At 46.4% G+C, this 20,953-nt stretch overlaps 1 protein-coding gene across 1 annotated transcript; it reads right to left on the reverse strand.

The window, feature by feature from the left end:
• Positions 1-451: 451 nt before the first annotated feature.
• On the reverse strand, positions 452-6,073 carry LOC308632095 (spermatogenesis-associated protein 31A6-like; the record flags this gene model as incomplete). The annotated part of the gene is made up of 7 exons (XM_081263768.1): positions 452-1,036; positions 1,130-1,345; positions 2,216-3,079; positions 3,380-4,457; positions 4,698-4,758; positions 5,260-5,317; positions 5,891-6,073. The coding sequence occupies 7 exons, from the start codon at positions 6,071-6,073 to the stop codon at positions 452-454; spliced, it is 3,045 nt and encodes a 1,014-aa protein (XP_081119894.1).
• Positions 6,074-20,953: the final 14,880 nt, after the last annotated feature.

The raw sequence follows: 20,953 nt of genomic DNA on the forward strand, positions 1-20,953 counted from the left end.
GGTGGGGCCAGGGTGGGCCTTGTAGCTCCCAGTGTGACCTCTTTTCTAGGATTGCGGGGAGGAGGAGGTCTCTGTGGGGAAATCTGTTGGAGGACTCAGGGGGTGGGCCCTAAGAGGCCTCTGTACCCCTGGTCCCTGCAACTGCCTGAAGTTTAAGGTAGAGAGGAAGCAGGGCCTGACCCCGAGGTGGGATCTTCATCAATCCTCCTGGTCTGGGTTTAATGGTGTTCTGGAAACGTAAGTTCCCTGGAGGATTTGGGGACAGGGTGGGCTTGCAACACCACTGTCAACTTCCTGCCGAGGCCCATTCCTTCTAGAAGCCAAATCCTCCAAGCCCCAGGCGGAATCTTTACTCTTTATGAGAAAAAATCTTGTATATTAGGTAACATAAATATCTTGGATGTACTAACATGAAAAAATAATATTTCTCTGCATGGACTAAATTTCTTTCTCAGGGCCGTGTTTTCCTACCAGAAGAGACTGGAGAACAATTTGCTGGTTGAGCAGACAAGAGACCTCCCTGCCGAGGACGGTGCCTAGGGCAGGGGTGAGGGTGGCCTGAGGGCCCTGGCATTGCTGGCCCATGCTGGGAGGGACTGACTGGGGACCCAGTCTTTTTGGAAAGCCAGGGGTGGGGATGCCTCAGTCCCCACTGTTGGCTATTGAATTGGACATTCTTCAGTGACTGTTGGCTTCTGTCTGGCCTTTGCCTGATGGGGTAGCTATGGCCCTTGGGGACCACTGCATAAGCAGACATCCCCCTTTGCTGTGGGCAGATGGGAGGCCTGTGGTAGCAGGAAAACCGAGGCGCCAGGCTGCACTCCTCTCTGAGCTGCTTTAACTTGGAGGCACAGCATTTGTGGTGGAGCGCCATTTTCTTCTCAAGCATCTCTCCTACGGCTGTCATGAGCTCCTGGGCTTCTGTGATGTTGCTGTCATCACTTGCTGTGGCTTTGACAGATTGTGGACTCTGGGCAGAGGCTAAGGGAGGCCTGCATCTTTTCAGGGATTCTTCCTGCTCTTTGATTTTCTTTTTCTGGGGGAAAAGCCACTGAAGAAAGCGCCTCCAGGTTCTTAGGAAGAAGCCATCCGAAGAAGGATCCTGTTTCGTTTTTTCTGTTCCCCTGACCTGGGTGAGCTTGGAGGTCCCCAGTTCTTCCATTTCTTTCTGCTTCCCTGAGCTGGGCCGCCTCCTGTCCTCGCCCTTGTAAGCAGGAGCATACAGCTGGCTGTGGGGCTTCTGCTGGTGTCTGAGGATCCTGGGCTTCGGTGGCACCAGGCTGCTCCTTCTGGCTGCCAAGACGTTAACTAGTGTCGGTGCTGGCAACTTCCTGAAAGGCTTGCTCTGGAGAGGAGGCCAACATTCTGGAGAAGCCACACTGTCTGACGCTGGGACCGTGTTGGTCGAACAGTCTGGAAGGCATACCTCAGGGGCGCAGACTGGGGGCTGGCTCACTAAACTCATCTCCCCTGTCTGCTGAAACTCGCCAGCATCCTCTGCCTGAAGGCAGGGCTCCCCTAAATACTGGGCAGGGGACGTTCTGGGCAGTACAGGGGCTTTGAGGCTGCTTTTTCCCGTCCCCTGGACAGTCCTGCTCTGCAGGGTTCTGTCCAGGAGGTTGTGTGTGAGGGTCTTAGAAGGCGGCCTGCTCTCCTGTAGAGCTGGAGGGGCCTCTGGAAGCCTGTGGTCATGAGTGGGTGGGACCCCTGTCAGGGCCCGCTCGATTTCCTTACCCGCAAGTGAGGAGATGAGGAGAAGACTCGTCAGTGTGGGGACAGACTCGTCAGTTAGCGCCTTCCCTCTCGGACACACCGGACCCAGTGTGGGGACAGACTCCTTAGTTAGCGCCTTCCCTCTCGGACACATCTGACCCAGTGCGGGAAGACACTCTTCAGTTAGCGCCTGCCCTCTCGGATATGCCTGACCCAGTGCGGGATATGTCTGATCTAGTGTGGGGATAGACTCATCAGTTAGCACCTTCCCTCTCGGATATGCCTGGCCCAGTGCGGGGACAGACTCGTTAGTTAGTGCCTTCCCTCTTGGATATGCTTGGCCCAGTGTGGTAACAGTCTCCTTAATTTGCACCTTCCCTCTCGGATATGCCTGGCCCAGTGCGGGGACAGACTCATCAGTTAGCACCTGCCCTCTCGGACATGCCTGAGGTAGTTTCCCCAAGATCTTGGCAACCTCAGGTTTTGAGCTGGCTCCAGATACCTGGGAGGAGGAGGAGGGGCCGTCAAATTCTGGAAGGGTCATGCACGGTGGAGCCGATGTCATCTTCAAGAGATTTAGGGGCTTGAGGACCTTGAGGGGTAGGCCCCACCTGTGCTTCACCCACAGCTTGATGATATGGTCTTCCAGGATCTGCTGAGTGGAAGCATCAAGAAAGGGCAGCTTCGCGCAGGTGCTCATGCAGGTGTCCCAGCTCTCGGAGAGTGCCAGGGATCTGCTCTCCAGGTGGGTGTCAGACGTGGACGAAGTGCTCTTGATAGAGAGCCAGGACTGGTACACATTCCAGGGGATCAGGCCCTCTTGGATCTGCCCCGACTTCAGGCACAAGTGGGCTTTCAGCGTGCTTCCTAGTTGGTTCTGGTCCATGTGTCTTGAGAAGTCATTTTCTGATTGTCTCTTCAACAGCTTCGTCAGGTTACTTACTGAATCCAGAGAGTGTGCCTGCTGAACCTTCCCTGGGAGGATCTCCACATCCTTGGATGGATCTTTCGGGACCTTCCCTAGAATATGCCCCAGATGCTTGCCTGTGTCCTTCTTTAGCTGGAACCTCACCTTCTGTGAATCCTTGCTGCTGTCACCTATAGACAGGGAGGCCTGGGGGGGGCAGGGCTTGTCCTTGGCCCGACACGTCCCTGGTACTTCTTGAGATGTCCCTGCTAGTTCTTCCCGAAGTTGCATTAGTTCCAGAGACTTTTGCATCTGGTCCCACCTGGGTTGCATGAGCCACCTTTGAATGTGTTGCTCCAGTTGCTCCCGAAGCTCGGAACTGACTGGGAGATTCTCGGGAAGGATGGAGTCCGGGCAGTTGTCTTGGGAGAGGTGGGGCGGGAGGATGTTGTAGACTTCCTGAGGTCTTTGGACCACTGAGGGCAAAGCCCACCCACATCCCAGTTGTTTCCCAATCCAGGGCATTTGTGTGTGTTGAAATTCAGTTGGGAGGAGAGACTGTGGCTTATTCTGGGATGTAGGGCCAGATGCTGCACAGTCCGTAACGTGAGGTGAAGAGGGTAGCAGGGCTTGGAAAGAGGATGGGAGGTGGACCTGGGTCTGGAACTGACCCAGAGTTTGAGGCTGGAATTGGGACATGGATAGAATCAAGGGTGTGGACTGGGGCTGGGAAAGCAGGGGGGACATTTTATCCTGCACTTGAACTGAGCACACATTGGAGATTCTGTTGAACAAGAAGCAGGTGGGCTGCAGAGTAGAAGCGCCCTGGGAGATCCAGGCAGCAGCCACCAGGGATTCGCTGTGCAGAGAGGGGAGACCCCAGAAGAGCTGGTTGTACTTCTGCTCAAAATGGTCCCCCAGCACCTTGGAATAGGAGAGCTGCTGAGGCCCCAGCAGCTGTTTCACTTTGTCCTTTATTTCCCAGAAGGGTTGTGGGACTGTGAGGTCCTGCTCAGCACCCAGGGAATTCAGCATATTCCTCAAAGAACTGAGATTGTATCCTGGGCTCATTTGTTCTAGAAATGTTCCATCTTTTTCTTTTTCCTTCCAAATCTTGACCTCAACTTTCCTTCTGACCTTTATCCCCAGGATGTTCTGGTCATCAGAGCTGTGCAGAGAGGGGTTACCAGCCTCCATCTGCCTGCTGGTGGGGACTCCCAAGGAGACGGCCCTTGGTGGCTGGTGGGAGAGAGGCCCCTTCTGGGACTCACTGTCTGATGAGGTGGTGAGGCACAAGGCTCTGGCAGCCAGCTGCCACCAAGGAAGGGCTGGGATGGCAGAACTTGCGTGGCTAAGGCTGGAGATGTGTGGGATGGGAGAAGCCAGCATGTGCTTGGGTGGGGATGAGCTCCGTGTGACTGCATCCAGTGGAAGGGCCATTGAGTCACTCTGAGAAAGAGTCAGAGCAGGGCCTGGCAGTGGTGGGGTAGAGCAGGGTGCTGGAGGTACTGCGCAGGCCCCAGGTGGACATGGTGGGGGAAGGGGAAGTGCCAGTGGCTGGGGTGACAGGGATCCTAGGGGAAGCAAGGGCCCTGGTGACTGAGAGGCAGTGAGGGAAGGGGGTAAGCAGGCCGGAACTGAGGAGGCTGCTGGACCTGAGGACGGAGAGGAGGCCAGAGGCAGGAGGTGCTTGGTCAGAGGAGCCAGTGCAGTGCTGTCCACGTGCTCCCAGTGTGGCCGGGGAGGCCCACCAGCTGTTCTTTTGTACTCCTTGTCAGGGGGGTCTTGGTCTAAGGGCTGGTAGGAGCTGTCGTTGGCAGGGACCGTCCCCAGGAGGCTGCAGAAATAGAGGGCATGGCTGCAGCCAGAGGAGGGGCCAGCAGGAGGGTGGGCATCAGCAGGCCTGGTTCCTCCGTACCCATCCCCTGACTTCACAGTTCTGCCACTCCTGGCCCCAGGGTTTCAGTGCCCCCATCTCCACGTTCTCCCCCCCACCCCTGGGTCAGCTCTGAGGCCCTGGCGTCCCATGATAGGCCTTGGGAGGAAGGATATTGGCGAGAAAGGGAAAGTTTTGTACCTTTGCACAAGAGAAATCAGGTTCCAGGTCTCCTTCAGGTACTCCAGGCAGTCTCCACACGCTGGAAATGAGGAGACAGGGTATAGTGTGAAGGCTGTGGGGATTTTAAAGGATGCTGAACAGAATGTTCCTTCAGCAGGGACCACAGGAGGTTAGACTCTAGAGCAGCAAGCATCGGTGTCCAAGGTCACATGACCCCTGGCTGCAAGGTACTCGCCTGGGCAAGTCTTTGTCATTTACAAAGCGTGTGTACATACATCATGTGGAGAGAGGATGGGGTCATCTCAAAAAAAGAAACAACTGTAGGCAAGTAACAGCCTGTCTTCACTTGCACTTGAAGGTCCCACTTCCAATCCAGCCCTACTGCTCTGCTGCCGTCCACCTGCCGGCTGCTGGGCCGCACCCACCCCTGCTGCAGCACAGCTTCCTTTGGAGCATGGAACCTGAGCCCTTTCCAATTCTGGGTTCCTTCCCAGCAGCCTCCTTCTCAGGGCTCTGCAACTGGTCTCTTTGAAGCAGTGGAACTGTCCCCGCTCCATTAGGATTGAGAGGAGGCGCTCACCTGCTAGAGCCGCATTCTTCTTCCTGCTCCTGCTCCTGCCCCTCCTCTTCAGGCCACCCTGAGAGACAAGGTAAAAACAAAACCCCCCCAAATGGGGCTGAGGCCCAATCTTCCCTCTCCTCCCTCTAGACAAGCTGCAGACAGTGACCATGAATTTTATGGTACTCTACAGTGAATCAGTGGAATCTGGTTTTTTCTTTCCTTTTACCCATGTTTAAAGTAGATATGATATTGTTATTCTCCTTTCAAAAACCAGAGAGGGATTTTCTGTGTCAACCCCATCAGTCCTGGGTTCTGTGCTCAGGAAGCAGCTCTTCTACCTGCCAGGCAGGGCTCTGTTCCCTGAGGCCAGAGGTGACTCCTGGTGATGGGAGGCCCTGGCAGGATGGACCGCAGCTCAGAGGTCTCTAGCCCTCGGCCTCTGAGTCCCAGTGTTCGAGCTCACCCTGGCCCCCAGCTCTCCACGCATGGGCCTGGAGCCTCAGGTGGTGCTGTGGTGCCCATTCTCGGCCTGCCGGCCCCGCCTGCCCCAGATGAGGCTGTGTCTCCCGAGGTTTCCCAGTGGACACCCGCGCCATTAGATTGGGAAACGTGGAAGTCGGAACCCAGGAGAAGGGGCAACAGGGCTCACCTTTCGGCTGTTCTTCCGACCCGCTGGGGGTGCCGCGGGCTCACCCTGCAGGCAGGGCAGCAGGAGGAGGAAGAGCCCCAGGCCACACACAAAGGCCAAGAGCATGTCCACCACCCAGGTGGAATGGCCGGGGCTCAGCCATGTGGTGCTAACCCTTTTCAGAAGCAAGAGCGCGTTCTCCATCGTGTCCTTCATCAGCCTCCATTAGTTGACCTCAGGCCAGAGAACTCCCTTTGGTGGCCGGAGCAACGCCCATGCCTACATCACAGAGCCCAGCCTGCTCATCACAAAGGGCTGGGGTGGGGGAGGTGGCAGGAGAGGCTAGGCTGGCCCTGCTCCGCCCCGCCCAACCACGCCCTAGCCCCGCCCAGCCCCGCCTAGCCCCGCCCAGCCCCGCCCAGCCCCGCCCAGCCCCGCCCTAGCCCCGCCTAGCCCCGCCCTAGCCCCGCCTAGCCCCGCCCTAGCCCCGCCTAGCCCCGCCCTAGCCCCGCCTAGCCCCGCCTTCCCCTCCACCTGCTGCCCTAGTTCTTTCCCACACTGGAGATCTTGGCTGGTGGCTTGTCCATTTGTCAGGCTCTGAGGCTGACCCTGTCCTGTTGGCTCTCTCCCAGGGACTTTGACTCTCAGGGTCCAGTTGGTTCTTGACTCTAGCTTTCCTATCCAGTGGTTTTGGTCCTATATTGGAGCAGGGACAGAACTTAAATTTATTTTACACTCATTTAATTTTGTGAACTTAGAATGTGAACTTTTATTTTTTAAAAAATTTTTTTAAAGAGTGAGAGGAGAGAGAGAGAGAGAGAGAGAGAGAGAGAGAGAGAGAGAGAGAATTTTTAATATTTATTTTTTAGTTCTTGGCGGACACAACATCTTTGTTGGTATGTGGTGCTGAGGATCGAACCCGGGCCGCACGCATGCGAGGTGAGCGCGCTACCGCTTGAGCCACATCCCCAGCCCTTTTTAAAATTTTTTTAAAAATTTTTTTTCTCAAGTTTTAGGTGGACACAATATCTTTATTTTTTTTTACATTTTATGTGGTGCTGAGGATCAAACCCAGCGCCCCGTGCATGCTAGGCGAGCACTCTACCTCTGAGCCACAACCCTAGCCCTGAATGCGAACTTTTAAAATGTTTGTATTATTTCCCATCAGAGACCTAATGACATAAAATTAAAACAACGATTCCAAATTCATTAAATATGGAAGAATTATAAGTAGCTACAACTTCGAATGACATTTTTGTAAGTGTGTAGCTTTTATATTTCTGGATTTTTATATTCTGGAGAATGAAATCATGGCATTTGCAGGTAAATGGATGGAGTTGGAGAATATAATGCTAAGTGAAGTAAGCCAATCCCCCTAAATCCAATGCCGAATGTTTTCTCTGATATAAGGAGGCTGATTCATAATGGAGTTGAGGGGGGCATGGATGGATTAGATAAACTCTAGATAGGGCAAAGGGGTGAGAGGGAAAGGAGGGGGCAAAGGGGTAGACAATACTGTGGAATGAGATGGACATCATTACCCTAAATACATGTACGAAGACAGGAATGGTGTGGATATACTTTGTAAACAATCAGATATGAAAAAGTGTGCTCTATATGTGTAAAATGAATTATGCATTCTGCTGAAATACATAACAAATTAGAATAAAAAATTAAGAATAAATCTATATGATTCATCTACCCCCCCTTTTGGGTTTATATTCATTGGAAATGAAACCAGTGTACCAAATACCTGCATGCCTATATCTATTGTATCACTGTTCACAATGGCTAAAGTATTAAATTAATAGCTAGGAAGTACAAAATACCCCAAATAGAAAAAGGAATCTTGAGGAAAAAAACAAATCTAGAGGTATATACTACCCAAGCTCAAATTATATTATGGCATAAAACCAAATTGGGGCTGGGGTTGTGGTTCAGCGGTAGAGCACATGCCTAGGACATGCAAGGCCCTGGGTTCAATCCTCAGCACCACATAAAAATAAATAATAAATAAAAATAAAGTACTGCGTCCAACTACAACTTATATAAATAAATTTTAAAAAAACCCAGACAACCAATGGAGCAGAATAGAGAGCCCAGAAAGAAATTCACATATATGCTCATCTAGTCTTCAACAAGCATACTACAGGGCTAGTTCCTTCAGCAATACTGAAAAACTGGATACCCATATGCAACACAAGGAAAGTGGACTCATATCTCATCCCATCACGAAAATCAACTCCAAATGGACAGAACACTTAAATGCAAGACCTGAGACCACAGAATTCCCAGGAGAAAAATGGGAAAGCTACTTAGACGTTGGTGTTGGCTAATTTTTTTTTTTACATTGAGGATATAGGCAACTATAACAAAAGTAAGTGGGGTCACATTAAACTAAGGGTTTCTGTAAATAAAAGGAGACAATAAATAAAATAAAAGGCAACATATGGAGTGGGGAAACTATTTGCAAACCCTGTATCCATTAAGGGGTTAATAGTTAAAATATACCAGGAACTTATCCAACTCCAAAGGATCGGAATAAACATTTTTCTAAGAAGACAGAGATGGTCAACAGGTATATAGAAAGATGCTCAACATTTTCAGTTGATTTGGTTTAAATATGAGGTGTTCCTCAGTAGCTCACATGTGAGACAATGCAAGAAAGTTCAGAGGTGAAATAATTGGGTTATGAGAACTGTAACCTAATCAGTGCATTAATCTACTTGAATGAATTAACTGGGTGGTATCTGTAGGCAGGTAGGGTGTAACTGGGGGAGGTAGGTAATGGGGAAGGGGACCATGCATTTGGGGTTTGGATTTTGTACACAATTCATTTTGGCAAGTGAAGTTCTTTCTCTGCTTCCTTGTTCTCATGTCCTGAGCTGCTCTCCCCTGGCTCTTCTGTCTCATCTTGGGCCGAGAGCTATGGAGTTGGCTATCTATGAACCAAGACCTCTGAAATCATGATCTCCAAATAAACTTCTTCTCCACTATATTGTTCTCGTCAGATCTTTTGGTCACAGTGGTGAAAAAAGCTGACAAAACACCAGTCATCCAGGAAATATAAATCAAAACCACAATGAAATACCAACTCACACCTGTTAGGATGGGTATTATTGAAAAGTAGAAGATAACAAATTGTGGCAAAGATGTTGGGAAAAGAGAAATCTTGTACATAGTTGGTGGGAAGGTATTGGTGCACCTGTTGAGGAAAGCAGTATGGAGGTTCCTCAAAAATTAAAGGTGGAACTATCATATGATCTAACAAACTCACTTCTGGGTATATCCCAAGCAACTAAAATCACTGTTTTGAAGAGAGATCTGCATCCCATGTACCTTACAGTCAAGAGGTGGAAACAGTCTAAGTGTCCACTGACAGATCAATGGATAAATTAAATACAATAGATAATGAAATATTCATCCATAAAAAAGAAGAAAAATCTATTCATCTGGGACAATTTGGATGAACCCAGAGGATGTTATGATGAGTGAAAGAATCAAGACACAGCCAAAATACTGCATGATTTCACGTAAGTGGAATTAAAAAACAAAATCCCAATCTGGCAGGGATTAGAGTGGTGTTTTTCAGGACAGAGTGGCTGGCGGGTGGTGGAAGGAAAGGGGAGGTGTTTGTCTCCTTTGCCCCCTTTGGCCCCTCTACTTCTACCTTGACCACCATGACAGTTCTTAGTCCAATGGGTTATTTTCCTTTAAAACTTTTTTTTTTATTATTAGTGCATATTAATTGTTTTAAATAGGTTTTTTTTTTTTTTTTGGTCACTGTGTCCAAAATACCTGACAAGAACAACTTAGAGGAGGAAAAGCTTATGTGGGGCTCATGGTTTCCGAGGTCTCAGTCCACAGATGGCCAACTCCATTGCTCTGGGCCCGAGGGGGAAGGGCCTAGTGGAGGAGGAGAGCTGCTCAGTTCAAGGTGAGATCAGGAAGCAAAGAGAAAAGTTGCAGGGGTTTGTACTTTTCCAGGGCACATCCCCAGTGACCCACCTCCTCCAGCGGTGTCCCACGTGCCTACAGTTACCATCTCATCAGTCCATCCAAATCAGGATGGAATGATCAGGTTACAGCTTTCACAATCCAATAATTTCACCTCTGGACATTCCTGTATTTACAGGAGATTTTGGGAGACACCTCATATCCAAACCATAACATTATTTGTACAAAATAATGGAATTCATTTTCATAATTTCATACGTGCATATAACATACTATTAGATGATTTCTATTTCCCTCTTTTTCCCTGCTCCTACAGAGCCCCTTCCCCTTCCTTTAGGAATATTTACTATAGGATTTATATGACACGAAAGTTTTGAAATGCATATTCTGATAAAATCTTCTTCTATGCCCTCATCTTGAAAAGATTTTAGCTACCCACAATTCAACTCTTAAAATATTATTCTATTGAATTCTTATCTCTGGCATTGTGGTTGGTTGTAAAAGCATTATGTCATTCAAAATTTTTCCTTAAAGGTTGACCTGGCTTTTCATCATTCCAACAGGATGTTACAAAGCAAAGAAGTATTCAGTGTTGCAAATGTAAATCCTTTAGTCCAATGGGTTATTTTCCTTTAAAACTTTTTTTTTATTATTAGTGAATATTAATTGTTAAAATTAGCTAAAACATTAAAATAACATGAAAGGAAGACTTCTTGAGACCTGCAAGTGCACAGGCACATTAACTATCTTGAATTTATTCAGGAAAACAGATGTAAAAGAAATGATTGAAAGAGATGTTCATCTGATGTAAGTCTGGTTGAATGTGGGCAGGCAGCATGGCAGGGGCAGGCAGCAGGCCTGGCCATCCCCCTGTCTTTAGGGGTTTTGGCATGTGGTGGTACTAACTTGAAGGGAAATGTGTCACGGGAGAGTGGGGAGCTGAAGCTCCAAGAATCAGTTCTGTGTCCCAGTGAAAGAAAATGTAAAGTCAAACACAAAAAGCTGAGCCAAGAGAAATTTATTATAAGTGAAAATAAAGTAAGGCTCAAGCAAAGAACGCTCTCGGGATTCAGTGGGTCATCTCTGAGCGGCGAATGACACAGGATTCTTAATGCTACTTCCAAGTGTCTTACTGTTCTGTTTGTCCTGGGAATTGCGGTCTACCTTCTTCCCTTCTTCAGTCTTCACCTTGCTATGTTCAACTCCTCCTCCACATTGGGTGGGGAGTTTTTGACCTTGCTTTGTCCTCAGGAACTGTCATGGTGTCCATCCCTTTCAGGAGGGCTTTGTCCACAAGTCAGTCCTATGTCACTGTGGATGCTGGAGTAAATGTCTGGGCAGACTTCATCTTAGTGCCCCTGTGCCATTAAAGAAGTCTCCCTTCTGAGGTACACTGAGAAACCTGTGGTCTTACATCCGGACCATACACTGAGCCCACTCGACACTGCCAGGAGTTAGCCCCCTTGATCTTTTCTTGTTGATGATTTCTTAGTTGGCTCCTTTGGTTTCCACCTGTTCATTCTCAGGGTCAATACACCTGTTGTTCTACCAGTTATCTGATTTTCACTAGAGGCAATTCAAAGAAACCCTGTTCTTTGTTCATATTCCACTGCTCATCACTACCCAGTACCTGACAGAAGGAGAAATTCATAAATGGATATTTAAGAAGAAAATTAGCTTTTCCTTAAAAAGTAAAATAAAGTGGTGTCATTCTGCAAAAAATTAAAAGAAATGGCATTTTGTAATTGTGGAAAATCCACTAAAAACTCATGTTGAACTTAGTTAAAATCTATCTAATGTTGTAACAGTGATTCTTGTCAGATCTTGCCATTTTGGGCCATCCTTTTCCCATGAGGGCATCTTTGAAATATCTTTCTCTTGGGTTGGGGTTGTGGCTCAGTGGTAGAGGCCCTGGGTTTGATCCTCAGCACCACATAAAAATAAATAAATAAATAAAGGTATTTTGTCCATCTTTACAACTAAAAAATAAATAGAAATTTCGGAAAAAGAAATTTCTTTCTCTCACATTAATCTAGTATTACCTCCCAATTATTCTTATTAAAATTCTCCCTCTTATTACTCCTTTCTCCACCATCATCTTGGTTTACTCCAAAGAACTATTCAGCAACTCCTTTACTGTGAAGACTGTAACTGGAGATGTGCACATTTCTTTCTGAGGCCTTAGGGATACTCATCTCCTTAAACGTTAACTTTTGCAATCCTCATTCAGATTGAGATAATATTTTCTCTACCTTTAAGTTCTTGACCTTCACTGTTGACAGGTCCAGATCTCCTGTGCCCTTGGACAATCCTGTGTCAGCATCAGACACATGTCTTGCAGGAAACCCTGGACACGCCTGTAAGAACAGCAAACTCTTGCCACAAGCCCCTTCTTCCAGGCATCTCCCCAACCCCCAACACACACAAGCTAACTCTAATGTGGTCTGAGCTCAGGGCCACCCGCCTGGATGCCACAGCCTCCCTTGCTGTGCTTCCTGTGACATTTCAGAGTGCTTTCAAAGAGTTTACTGTTGGCACCTGCTGAAACCAGATTATAGGCCCTTGAGACCCCAGGCCCATTTTTCTAAGAGCATTTACTTTGGAAAACTTACAATTATAAATCCTTTGTCTGCCTGTTTGAGATGTAAATCTTCTATAACCCAGAAGTGTCTTTCTGAAAGACCTGGAAGCCAGCCCTTTGAAGTCCAACTATCCAGAATAAAGCACATGCCTCCCACGATCCATGGGAGGCTGGGAGCCTCACTTTGGTAAGAGCCAATTAGCAAAGACAGATGGCCTAATGACACAGCACCCCTGTCCCCTTGCTCAGTCCCTTGCTGTCCTTTAGCGCACTAGAGCATTTGAATAGTTTCTTGTCTTGTTTCCCTGGAGGTGAGTTCTAGCATACCAGGACTGGTGCAGTAGGGATTGACTAGGGGAGGAGATCAACCCCTGGATCTCACTATTAGGCTGACTTTCAGCAGAACAAGCCCCCTGGCCCAGGTGTGGCCCAGTCACCCTTCCAAGGAAGACAGGGACTCCACCTTTGGCTCCTTTGGACTCTACTGTTGCCTGCAGAGGAGAGGATTGTGGGACTGGGTGGTGCAGCAGGCTCACCTGAAGTCCCAGGCCAGGAGCCAGGGGCTGTTTTTCACCCTTTTGGGCCACAAAAGAGAAGCCCTGAGAGTGAGAGGGGCCTCTCTAAGGTGGCCTGTGGGCTCCGTCTGCGAGTAATTGAAACAAGCTATGTTCTTACCTGATGAGCTCCACACAGCACTGTTCCCGTCCAAAGTCCTGGTCTCTCTCCAGTCACTTTTCAGTCCCTGGTATGTGGCTGAGACTGTTTTGTCCTCGTTCTTGCTGGAAGAGAAGACGGACAGTCCCTTTGCGTGGCAGCGCAGGACATAAAATGACCCTGCAAGCTGAAGCGCGTAGCGACCCAGGGGTCACTGTGAAATACTAAGGCTGTTGGTGACCTTTAATTTGCTGTCAAAACACTAACAGTCTCTGCAGTTGGTTGTAAGTGTGCAGGGGAATGAAAGGAAGTGAAATTCATATTTGTTCTCATGCCTTCATTTAAAACATCAAAACATTCAGAATTAAAATGCATCAAGCAGCTCAGCTTCCCGGTGGCCTGTCCTGACTGCCTTCCGCTGCCACTGCCTCCCGCCATCGGGTCCTGCTTTACTTGCGGCCCACAGCAGTGGCCTTGGCCGTCCATGGCCTGAGGCCTCTGAAACGTTCACTGAAGACTCCGGACTCTCACTCTGGTGACCAGGCGGTTTGCAGGAGTCATCCTTATGAAGGCCGCTAGAAAGGTGACGGGAAGGTCGTCTGAGTCATTGTGGGGACATGATAATGGAGGAAGAATTAGGGGCCAACATCTAGGAAGACGATTGGAGAGGAAGGTGACGTGGGCAGTCACGTGATCCCTGGGTGTCAACCAGTTCTTAGAAAACTGAAGCCCAGGACACCAAGCAGCAATTTGTGCAGCCCCACAGTGACTCATGGGACCAAAATGAGGACACACTCCCTGAGACAAGGGGTGTGAGCTCCCTCACCTTCCCCCTGTGGCGTTATGAGTCCTGCGTGCTCAGCCATAGGAGTGAACTAAGGAGTCCTTACCACCTAATGCCTTCCTTTTTTTTTGGTCCTGAGGGTTGAACCCAGGGGTGCTTAAACACTGAGCTACATCCCCACCCCTTTTCATTTTTTATTTAAGACAGGGTCTTATAAGTTGCTTAGGGCCTCCCAAAATTGCTAAGACTGGCAGTGAATTTGCAATCCTCCTGCCTCAGCCTCCCGAGCCACTGGGATTACAGGTGTGCCTCACTATGCCCCCAGCCTTATCAAATTTCTATTAAAGTTTCAACATTGGTTTTTTTGTTTTTTTTTAGAAAAATTGGCAACATGTTTAGATACTTTTTGCTCAATTTTTTTTTTAAACAACACACAATTTACATTCATAGTTGACCTTCAAAATACAGCATTTGTAAAATGTAAGAAGTTCAGCAGGGTGAACGTGCTGGCAAGAACTTAAAAAATCACTTGAAAAGCCAACACAAAATTGTCACTAATATGAAACAGAGAGAAACACAATATTGTGGTGGACACAGACCGAGAAGGCACAGAAGGAGGATGGTGCAGACACCTGGAGAAGACACTGTGTGACTGAGGCTGGACATCTACAAGGCAAGGAGCATCCAGCACTTTGGCAAGGCACCAGGACATAGGGACCCTCCCCTGGAGCCACCAGAGAGCAGGAGTCTGACAACACAGTGACTTCAGACCTCTAACCACATTCCTGTGAGGCAATTAATTTGGGTGTTTGAAGCATCCCAGATTCTCTTCCTTTTCTATAGCAGCCCCAGGAGACTAATGCATGTGCTCCTCTGTTCTGTGCTCACTTGAGGATCCTTGGACCACCACGGTTTGTGCTTCCTGCACTTAGTTAGTATCCTGGCTAAGTGAAATTGGAACCATGCCATTGGAGGGCTGGGGGTCTTTAACTAAACTAAACTCGTGTGTATTTGAACTGTGCAGAATCAGCACTGGGTGGACTCAGTTCCAGTACTGGGGAGGAAATGAGGACTGTGTCTTTCCAGAGCCTGAGGCCCTGCCCTCTGCCTGCATCCCCACTCCCAGCTCTCTGCTGTCCCTTCCCATCCCATCAGTGGCCTCTCAGTTGAATGACAGGTGAGGCCATCTGCCTTTGACTAGGAGAGGGAAAGAGCCCTGTCCCTCACCAGGCTGGCCTGCTTGTCTTTGTAACACTTAATACTAAATAACGTATTTTTGCTTTATTACTAATTTCCCCCTCACCCAGTGCTTCTGAGACATGCAGGTGGAAACTCCAGCAAGGAAGGACTTCCTGTGCATCGAGCTGCCTGCCATGAACCCTGTGGTGACCAGGAGAGAGAACGTGGAGGTGCAGGGACTCCCGCTCCTGGGAGCGCACGTGGGAAAGCCATTCCGCTTTAACCCAGTCAAACAGCCAATGTCCTTGTGATGCAAAGCTTTTGATTCTGTGTTTATATTCTAAGAGAACAATCTAACTCAAGTGTCCAGGAGATTTATTAAAAACAAAAACAAAAGATCACTTTTTTTGTGATTAAAAAAAAAAAGGATAACAACCTCAACAATTACATATGCTATTTTGCAAGTTTTCAAACGTAAGATGCGACAATATTATAAATAGATGACAGACAAAAAAGGAACATGTGGGAAAAAAATAGGCAGACAATGAGCCCTGTCTGAGAGAAAGCAAAACACGGGGGGGGGGGGGGGAATGCTGTGAATACTTTGTACATTGTTCCAGAACACTTTAAATATTTTTTTGTGTGGGGCTGGGGGTCGAACCCAGGGCCTGGTGAGTGCGAGGCAAGCGCTCTACCAACTGAGTGCTACACCTCCAGCCCCTACTTTAAATATTTTAATGAGACTTATTTTTTTATTTACTTTGTAGATTTTAAAATTAGTGCCTTATGGGTGTGCATAAAGGTGAGATTCACTGTGGTATGCTCATATATGTTCATAAAAGAGCCCGGCCAGTTTTGTTGCACCATTCCCCCTTTTCCCATGCCTCTTCCTTCCCCTTCAACTCCCTTCCTCAACTCCACTGACTCCCTTCTGTTTGCAGGAGATCCTGCGTCCCACCCCCCACCCCCGCCGCCCTTTTCCCTTAGCTTCTGCACATGAGAGAAAACACTGAACTCTCCACCTTCTGGATCTGGCTTATTTTCACTTAGCATGATGGTCTCCAGTTCCATCCATTTATCAACAAATGCCACAATTTTATTCTTCTTTATAACTCAGTAAAACTCCACTGTGTATATGCACCACATTTTCTTTATCTGTTTGTCTGTTGTGGGCTGGCTCCACAGCTTGTGTATTTGAATCATGCTGCTATAAACATCGATGTGGCTGCGTCCCTATAGTATGCGGATTTTAGGATTTTTGGATTTTTACCAAGGAGTGAGGGTAGCTGGGTCCTATGGTGGTTGCATTCCTAGTTTTTTGAGGAATCTCCACACTGCCTTCCAGAGTGGTTGTACTCATTTGCAATCCCACCAACAATGTATAAGTGTACCTTTCCCCACACCCTCACCAGCATTTGTTACTGTTTGTATTCTGGGTAACTTCCATTCTGACTGGAGTGAGATGGCATCTCGGTGTAGTTTTGATGTGCATTTCCTTGATTGCTAGAGATGCTGAAAGAGTTTTTCATATGTTTGTTGGTACTAAATGTATTTTCACTTGTGATTCAATTTATGGTGGGTTTATTGGCACGTAACCCCATTGTAGATGGAGGAACATCTGTAGGGTCAACCGGACGTTGGTGTGATCTCTGTGAACGAGGTGTAGAGCTCGACTCCTCCACAGTGTTCCTGGGGATGTTAACACCCCACTCCCCACCTGCACTAGGGTGCTTGGGGGAGCTGGCAGGACCACTCCCAGCCAGGAGCCGTGCTTGTCCCCTCTCCTGGGAGCTGCTGTCTTGAGAGACTGAAAGGCGGTGGTAGACTCCTGGAAGTTCCCCCTTGACCCTAACCAGATCTTACCAGGGTCTGCTTGAGACCCCTACATCACTGGAGGTCGACCTTGTGGACTTGGGTCTGGAATTGACTCCACTGTGCTTCCTAGACCCTGAGAACAGATGTTTGGGTCTACACTGGCTGGGAACAGTCTTCTCTCTTCTGGGTCCTCCCTGGAGTGGAAATAGGGTTCTCCTCAGGGGGATGGGCTGGGGGAGAAATAAAAGCTCAGGAAAATAGAATGGCCAAAAAAATCACAGCACACAGAAAGTAGTTTCAAAAGCAGGGGCAAGACAGGCAAGCTGACCAGACAGATTGGGCTTCTGGACTCTGGCAAAATGGAGCCCAGGCCAGCTTTACTAATATAAGGAAAAATCAAAGGCCTTCCACAGAATGTCCTTCAGCAAAAAAGATGAGAGGTGGGCTGTCCAGTTTCTAACGGGTTATGTCCATCTCCAGAGCTACTGTGGGGGGTCCTCCTAGCAGAGCAGAGACAAAGGTCATGTGCATTGGGCCAGCTATTGCCATGGGAGAGCCACCTAGTTCCCAAGGCCAAACCTCAACCTTCCTGGCTTCATACTGAGAGAAGATCCTTGCGTGTTTCACCCATGACTTCCCGCAGTCCTCTCTACTGGTGAGTTCTGAAGGTCATGGGTTCATCCTCTTATTAGGATTGGATTTTCCCTCTTTGCAAAAATGGACCCTACTTAGTGTCTTGTGGGCTTCCTGTGGGGAAGATAAAAACCACCAAGGAAACAGCAAATAAACAGAAACAAAAAGCAAGTTTATAGGTTTGAAATACCCCTTTTTGTTAAATGCAAATTTTTCTATAAAAATCCTCGAACCTTTAACCCAAACATCCAATGTGACAATAGCGATGGTACAGTAAACTGTCCACCCAGCCTCATTTATTTATTTATGCAAACAGAAGGTGCTTTGTCTTTATGTAGTCATGGAAAATCAGGAGGAAACTTGCAACTTGGCTTTCTTTTTTTCCATCCCTGCTAATGTTCTGAGCTGAGCAAATAAATAAATAAGGAAATCTGTTAAAGAGTCTTTTTTTGTTCCTTACATTTTGACATTTTTTTCTGATATGACTTATCTTTTGCAAAGACATGCAAACACTTATTTTAAAGTTATGACACATGTTCAAACCACCTAGGGCTGGGGATGTGGCTCAAGCGGTAGCGTGCTCGCCTGGCATGCGTGCGGCCCGGGTTCGATCCTCAGCACCACATACCAACAAAGATGTTGTGTCTGCCGAGAACTAAAAAATAAATATTAAAAATTCTCTCTCTCTCTCTCCTCTCTCACTCTCTCTTTAAAAAAAAACACCTAAATTCTTGGATGTGTAATGGAATAATAGAAACAGCCTTTACTCTTCCTCCCACTTCCCAAACACAATCAAAGTGAAGACTTTATTCAGTGTAGACCTAAGTGAGGTGCATTTTCCAAAAATCACTGTGTCTACTTATTTACTCATTTAACTTTGTTTTGTGGTTCAGTTTTCTGGTCATGCTGTGTGGTAATATTTCATTCTTTTTCTTAACAACATATCATTCCATCATTGAAGTGTATCAAGTTTATTTAATCAATTCTTTTGAAAAATTTTTAAATTAATAGTAGCAAATTATAATTATATATAGTAGTGGGGTTCATTGTGACATATACATGTATGCACACAACATAATTTGCTCTGTCATTCTCCAGTATGTCCACTTTCCCTTCCCTCTTCCCTTCTGCTGGTCTTCCTTCCATTAATTTACTTTGTTTTAATTCATGCTTTATACTTATATATAAAAATAGAATATTACTCAGCCATGAAGAAGAATGAAATTATGGCATTTGTTGGAGAGTATTGTGCTAAGTGAAATAAGCCAGTCCCCAAAAGTCAAAGGTCAAATGTGCAGAAGCTAATCAAAAAAATCAGGGAAAAAGAATCAGGAGAGAAAATTCTATCAAAATAGAGGAAAGATCAGTAGAGTAGACAAAAAGGATTGAGGGGGAGGGAGGGGTAGGATGGGGGAAGAACAGTGGAGTGATTTTGTGCACACATGAATACACCACAGTGAATTTCAACATTGAGTACATCCCTAAGACACTATTTAAAAAAAAAAAAACTATAAATGATTGCAGAAAGATCAGTAGAGTAGAGGGAGGGGAAAGAGGGCAGAGTGCTTGGGACTGAATTAGAGCAAATTGTATCCTGTGCTTTTGTGATTATGGCAACCTGTGTTCTAAGGTTACATATAACTAAAAAGAATTAATTAAAATACGTGGGATTGATCGTGATATATTCCTATATGCACTTGGCATGATTTGGCTGGTTTCGTTCTGTATTCCTCCCTAGATCCCTTTCCTTTACCTTGACACCTCCCTTCTATTTTCCCAAGATCCTCTTTTCAAAATTCCTTATTTCTTGCCAGCTTCCAAACATGAGAGAAATATTGGCCCTGACTTTCTACGTCTGGCTTATTTCACTTAGCGCCATCTTCTCCAGTTCCATCTATTTACCAGCAAATAGCATAGGATTCTCTAGAATTTTCATTGAGAGATGTCTTACCTCCTTGATTAGATTTATTCTCATGTATTCTTTTGAGGCTCTTGGAAATGGAATTTTTTTCATGATTTCTTTTTCCTGGGGTTTGTAATTAGTACACAGAGAAGGTACTGATTTCGGTATGTTAATTTTTGTATCCTGCTATTTTGCTGAATTTGTTAATTAGCTCTGGAATTCTTCTGGTGGAATTTCTTGGGTCTTCTAAGCATATGATTATATCATCTGCAGGCAGATAATTTTACCTGTTTTTCTGTTTATATCCTGTTAATTTCCTTCTCTTGTCTGACTGCTCTGGTTAAATTTTCAAGTACTATATTGAATAGAAGTGGAGAGAGAGGACATCCTTGTCTTGTTCCTGATTTCAAAGGAAATGTTTTCAGTTTTTCTTTATTCAGTACAGCTTTTGTGATAGTGAGATAAATTCCTTCTATTCCTATTTTCTTCAGTGTTTTTAACAGGAATGGGTGCTGAATTTTGTTGGAAGACCAGTTTTGCATCAATTAATTTGGTCCTTAATTCTTTTTATGTGATGGATTACATTTATTGATTTGTGTAGGTTGACCAACCTTGCATCCCTGGAATAAAACCAACTTGATCATGATGTACCATCTTTGCATGTGCTTTTCAATGCGGATTGCTAATATTTTATTATGGCCTTTTGCATTTATGTTTATCAAGGATATTGGTCTGTAGATTACTTTTTCTGATGTGTCCTTATCTGGTTTTGACGAGAGTAATACTGGCTTCAAACAATGAATTTGGGAGTCATCCCCTTCTCCACTTTATGGAATATTTTGAGGAAGCTTGGCATTGATTCTTCTTGAAATGTCTGGCAGAACTCAGCTGAGAGTCCATCTGGTCCTGGGCTTTTCTTTTTGGAAGGCGTTTAATTGCTGCTTCAGTCTCTTTGCTTGCAATCCATCTGTTTAGATTTTCTATATCCTCTTGTTTCAGTCTGGGCAGGTCATATGTGTCAAGAAATTTGCCAATATCTTCTAGACTTTCCCATTTATTGAGACATAAGTTTTCAAAATAGTTCCTAATGATCTTCTGGATTTCGGAAATGTCTAGGGTGATATCTTCTTATTTGGATCTTCTTTTTCTTTTGGTTAGTCGGGCCAGGGTCTGTCAATCTTGTTTCTTCTTTCAAAGAACCAACTCTATTACACTGATTCTTTGTATTATTTTATTCTCTACTTCATTAATTTTGGCTCTGATATTAATTATTTCCTTTCTTCTACTAGTTTTGGATTAGTCTGTTCCTGCCTCACCAGGGCCTTAGGATGTGGCATTAGATAATCAATTCCTTTGTGGTGGATATTTAATTGCTTTACCATTTCTATTATAAAAATAATGCATCATGAATACCTTTGTCTTTGCTTATTTGTGTAATTTCTGTGGCACACAAACACCAAGAGTATACAATGGCTTGGTTACAGTGTGTACATGTGAAAATTGAAAGATGTAAAGATGCTAGCTAGCAGGCAGCCTCAAAAACAATGTCTCAGCTGGGCACAGTGGCGCATATCTGTG

This window comes from Spermophilus citellus, assembly GCF_964194105.1.
Source record: "Spermophilus citellus genome assembly, chromosome: 12".
Taxonomy (NCBI): Eukaryota; Metazoa; Chordata; class Mammalia; order Rodentia; family Sciuridae; genus Spermophilus; species Spermophilus citellus.